This window comes from Crocodylus siamensis, chromosome 6 (assembly GCF_052110815.1).
Source record: "Crocodylus siamensis isolate JL-2025a chromosome 6, ASM5211081v1, whole genome shotgun sequence".
NCBI classification, from domain to species: domain Eukaryota; kingdom Metazoa; phylum Chordata; order Crocodylia; family Crocodylidae; genus Crocodylus; species Crocodylus siamensis.
The window spans coordinates 47,956,673-47,962,369 of NC_143400.1; the positions used below are offsets into that span (position 1 = coordinate 47,956,673).

Sequence of the window (5,697 nt, forward strand, 5' to 3'; positions counted from 1 at the left end):
GTAGTCAAAACCGCAATACAACGAGCACTAAGCCACCGAGGGAGGAGATCAATAGGCCCTGAAGCCTGACTCAGAGAACAGTCCCTGCAGCAGCAGCCTCTGTCTCTAGTCCACGCGATCTCCCCCCGAGGGAGGGGCTCACAGAACTTTTATATCAATTTGGTAGCCAATCAGCGTGCTCTCCGCAGAGAAATTTCTAGTCTGATTACCTCATGTCAGGTTCTGACTGAGCATGCTCTCAGTCAGGAGCTGACACAATCTGAGCATGCCTCTGTGGGGAAAGTAGGTCAACAATGATTGACAGCTCCGCAGGTCACCCAGGGGGCAAGGACTGGGTGAGCCTTGGAAATTTCCACTCACAGCTTCAAACGGCGCATGTCAGTTTAACCTCTTCTGTACTGGCAGCACAGACTCAAAAATTTCCATGACAAATCAAAGTATTTTGTAAGTGTGTATTTGCTTTTTTCATCTTCCCATTACCCCTTTCAACATTACAGTGGCCTTGGAGCCTAACAAATGCAACACATGCCACTTCTGAGTTAGGCTTGGGGTCTTCTTGTCAACGGGAAGCTTCCTAATTCACTGGGATACTCATACGTCTACTGTTATTCCTGTAGACCCAGATGTCTACTGTTAAACCAGTCACCCAAATAAACCTGTATGCATACTGTTGCTCCTGGAAAAGATTCAGGAATACCTGTGCATAAGAAAGAGTAATTTGCTGGAGGTTCATGTCTCTGTAAGCTCTCTACAGCTGGGTTTGTGAAATGATATTTACAAAGGGAGTCAAACATTCAACATTGATAGAATCTGGGTTCCCTCTTGAAAATATCAGCCAAGGTGAGCAAGGCACTTGCTTATACTCAGAAAGTATAAATCCTCACTAAAATGTGAATAAATAATGAAATAGTTTCCTTAACGTAAAATATACAGCACATATAATAGACTTTGTGGCATCAGGTGCTTTCATCTGGCATACCTTAGCAAATCAATTGCATCACTGCGATGTGTAAATAGATATAGTTAAGACACCTTGAACTAAGTTTCTTAACAAGGAAAAATGGCTTTTTGTAAGCACTGAGCTTTCAAAAATAAGCTGCCATAAGTTTAAAATAAATATTTTCCACAAAATTTCCAAGGCCCCTTGATCAGACAGGAAAAGGAGGTTAATAGGCTCTATCTATTGAGAGCTAACTTCATACAAGATCTGTCATGTATGCAGGTCATATAGGATGAGCCACATCAGCCAAGATATACCGGGTGGGCTTACATTGCGTGATAAGTCATGATTTCCTCCATGTCATGGTATCAAACAAATTAACTCATTTTCTGCTATTCTTTTCTGAGACGCCCAGTTTTCCTAAAAGTTTTCCTCAAGGCCTTTCTTACCTCTTTGTTTCTCAAGCTGTAAATAATGGGGTTGACCATAGGAGTTAATACAGTGTATAAAATGGACAACATTTTGTTCAGGGCTCTTAATGCAGCAGTGTCTGGTAGCAAATAGACAACAATTAGAGTTCCATAGAAAACAGTCACGACAATAAGGTGAGAGGAACAGGTAGAAAATGCTTTTTGCCGCCCAGTGTCAGATGGGATTTGCAGGATGGTGCTCATGATGCAAGCATAGGATATCAGGATAAAGAAAAAGCCAAGAACGGTGAACACACAGGAAAGGACAAAGGTCACGAGTTCCATTACACTTGTGTCACTGCAGGACAGTTTGATCAATGGGGTGAAATCACAGAAGAAATGGTCAATCTCATTCGGGCCACAGAAAGTGAATTGGGACAACAAAGAAGTTGTTACTGTGCTAGCCAGAAAGCCACTAACCCAGGACCCAGAGGCCAGCTGAAGGCAGAACTTCCCATTCATCTGACTTGCATAGTGCAGTGGCTTACATATTGCAAAGTACCTATCGTAAGACATCACAGCAAGGAGAAAACACTCTACAGCTGCCAGAGAGCTGAACACATTAAATTGTGCAATGCAGCCATGAACAGAAATAGTCCTGTCCCCAGTCAGGAGGCTGGCCAGCATCTTGGGCAGGATGGTGGAGGTGTAGCAAGTCTCCAAACAGGACAAGTTCCCCAGGAAGAAGTACATAGGGGTGTGCAGGTGTGGATCAGCCACAACCAACACAAGAATGAGGATGTTCCCAGTCACAGTCACCACATAAATCACTAGAAACAGCAAGAAGAGAAAAATCTGCAGATGAGGGAGACCCCCAAATCCCAGGAGGATGAATGTTGTGACTGACGTTTGGTTCCCCCATTTTGTGCTGGCCAGGAGGGGATCCTAGGGAAAGAAAACAAATTTTCCATTAGGCTGAGGATTGAGAGATTGGAAGGAGTCATGCCCAATATTATGTAAACTTAATTTGCATGTGTCAACATGTTTCCTCTTTCTTGTAAGATTTTGATTCTGATGCTCCTAGAGGACCATAGATTCATAGATGCTAGGGTCAGAAGGGACCTCAACAGATCATCGAGTCCAACCCCCTGCCTGTGCAGGAAAGAGTACTGGGGTCAGATGATCCCAGCCAGATGCCTATCCAGCCTTCTCCTAAAGACCCCCCAAGGTAGGGGAGAACACCACCTCCCTTGGAAGCCCATTCCAAATTTTGGCCACCATTACCATGAAGAAGTTTTTCCTGATGTCTAGCCTAAATCTACTCTCTGTCAGTTTGTGACCATTGTTCCTTGTTACCCCAAGAGGTGCCCTGGTGAACAGAGTATCTCTGGTTCCTTGCTGTGCCCCACTAATGAATTTGTAGGCGCCACAAGATCACCTCTCAGCTTTCTCTTGTAGAGGCCAAAGAGGTCCAGGTCCCGTAGTCTCTCCTCATAGGCCTTGGCCTGCAAACCCTTAACCATGAGTGGCCCTCCTCTGGACCCTCTTGAGGTTATCCACATCTTTCTTAAAAGTACAGCACCCAAAACTGAATGCAATACTCCAAGTGCGGTCTGACCAATGCCGCATAGAGGGGAAGTATCACCTCCTTGGATCTATTTGACATGCATCTGCTGATGCATGATAAAGTGCAGTTAGCTTTGCTGATGATTTCATCAGACTGATGACTCATGTTCATCTTGGAGTCCATTATGACTCCAAGATCCCTTTCTGCTTCTGTGCTGCTGAGAGCGTCATTTCCCAGCCAGTAGGTGTGTTGCATATTTTTACACCCTAGGTGCAGCACTCTGCATTTGTCCTTGTAGAACTGCATACTATTGCGTACTTCCCACTTTTCCAACCTGTCCATGTCTGCCTGCAATCGTTCCCTACCCTTCAGGGTGTTCACTTCACTCCACAATTTAGTATCATCTGCAAACTTATCACAAGTTTGTATTTTGTGATATCCAGCTAAGCATATCACAAGTTTGTATTTCCATAATAAATGTGGCCTGGCTTTACTGAAAACTAGTAGTGGCTATATTAAACTTCAAATTCAAAAGCCACATTTATGTCACTCTATAAGTTAATCAGGCAAGACATTCATGAGCATCTAATGACAGACAGACACAGAGATCTCTGTCTTTTTTGAAGCTTCCCCACTCATAGTCAAGCTTGGATAGCATTATTTTCATGTCCTCAATATGAATTTAGATTTTACCTTCCCCCACCTCATATTTACATGCAGTCTTCATTATAACTTCATAGACTTTAAAGATCGTCACTTTTTGTTCATCAGAGCCAAAGAGGATTAAAGGAAGGATTCAAAGGAGAGAAACATAGTGACCCTTGCAAATGTTTCTCCTTTAACAATTTATGAAGAGGCAGACAGATACACAGATGACTGACTCAGACAGATCTCTGGCAGTATCATTGTTTTCCAGGTTGTCTCTTCCATTAAGGAGTGCCCAGAGTGGCTTATTCTGGTTTTATTAGCTCCACAGCCATGCACTGAATTTAGTTTTCTCGGGTTTTGCCCTTCTTATTTCAATGTCTTTCTTCATGTGGACTTAACTTCAAATGAGGATTCAAGGAGCCGTGGGTGAAATATGCCGTTCCAACTAACATCTACCTGACCTCTGGCTAGAACTGACCAAAATAAACCTGGAGCGCTCTACCTCAACATCCCCCTTTTGCCTTTGGTACAACATGTCTGAAATGTATCTAGTAACTTATGGTCCCAACTCAGAATATTGTTTCAGCCTGTGCTTAACCTTTACCACAAAAGTAGCTCAGGAACCTTAAAGGTGATGATGCCTATGTCTTATATTGTTAACAGGCTTCTGTATTTCCTGAATCAAAATCTCTGAATCTATTAATTGCTTTACCTTTGAGAAGGGCACATTCCCAGCTGGAAAGTATGTTGTGATCTCTTCACTGTTTGTACCAGCACTAGAACATGGTTTCTGTAACCCATCTTCCATCTTCTCCTGCAGACACCTCAAGCTTTTCAAGAACAACACCTAAATATGCTTAAATCCATACCTCGGTTTCCTACCTGGAGATACTCCTATCACCTGCCATACAGTGTTGTTCCTTTTCTGAATTCATTATATATGCTTTGTCTGCAAACGGTAACCTCTTTTCACATATCTGCTTATTGCTCAAAATGATGATAATCTCTGGGATGTTGCTTTGGGATTTGAGTGCCTGCTCCCATCAGGCTGCTTTGAATAGCTCACCCAGCCTAGGATAAGAAGAAAAAAAAACAGTGACTAGAATCTAATAGCTATCCTGAGACAACTGAGAGGCAGCAGCTGTTCAGAGGGTAATGACAACCTGGCTTCTGGATGTCAGGTATTTCCAGCATATCTTACCCGGGACAGCCCAAATACAATAAGGCCTTCAGAATCACTAGACACTTTGGAACATCTTGTTCATGTCCTCTAAATTCATGTGTAACAACAAACATTTTTTTTTTCAGAGAAGAACTAAAAGCAAGGCTCATCCATAACTTATCCTTTAACAAATTCACATTCCCCCTGGGGACTAGCTGTCACCCAAACACAGTAATCTTGCATGGCGGGAACCATTAACAGCTGCCCCTCTTACATGTCACCCTTTCTTATATAATTAGGGACTCTTCACAACCCAACCCATGTAACACCATCACACTAGTCACGTGCCATAAACCATCCACAACCCCAACTGTCACCGCATCTTGCTTCTCCTACATTACATGAATTGTCTGTAATCCAACCTCTCATTACATAACACATCCCTTCCACACCCTTGACCATCCATACCTCACACCCCTTCACTCTTCAGACTCATGATACTCCAGGGACTATCCAGAACTCCCCTGGCCCCCCTACCACATGCTTCTTTCAAAGGAGAGATAATCCATAGTTCCCATCATCAGTTCTGTCTGGGAACTATTCCTGTCACCTTATAGTATTCTCCATGCACAACAGGGACCATCCAGACCACACCCTATCACCTCATCACGCCTCTTTTATACATGAAAGACCATGCATAACTCACTTTGTCACACTCACCTCTCATTCACCACATGACAACTATAGTGAACCCTCACCTATTAAATTTCTGCAAACCAGTGGCCAACCATAAGTCCCCTTGCTACCCTATAATGGTTACTTAAGCCAGAGGCTATTTTAGGATAATAGAAAATTGAGGCATACAACATTATAGCCACATAAACACACATAAAAAAGAAATGCTGCAACAAAGTCCATAGGCCATTGCACTTTGCAGTAAGGGTATACCGTGTAATGGGAAGATGAGCAA

The 5,697-nt window shown here is 43.1% G+C and overlaps 1 protein-coding gene across 1 annotated transcript; it reads right to left on the reverse strand.

The window, feature by feature from the left end:
* Nucleotides 1–1,332: 1,332 nt before the first annotated feature.
* LOC149862707 (olfactory receptor 11A1-like) lies at nt 1,333–4,373 on the reverse strand. The gene is made up of 2 exons (XM_090054067.1): nt 4,278–4,373; nt 1,333–2,295 (listed from the first exon to the last, which is right to left on the reverse strand). Exons 1-2 carry the CDS (start codon nt 4,371–4,373, stop codon nt 1,333–1,335), a joined length of 1,059 nt encoding a protein of 352 aa, XP_089910193.1.
* Between the last annotated feature and the right edge of the window lie 1,324 nt (nt 4,374–5,697).

Coding starts and splice junctions, on each gene's coding strand:
- LOC149862707 (XM_090054067.1), bottom strand. CDS start 4,373: ATGGAAGATGGGTTACAGAAACCATGTTCTAGTGCTGGTACAAACAGT. Junction 2,296..4,277: donor GGAATGTGCCCTTCTCAAAG/GTAAAGCAATTA, acceptor TTCTTTCCCTAG/GATCCCCTCCTGGCCAGCAC.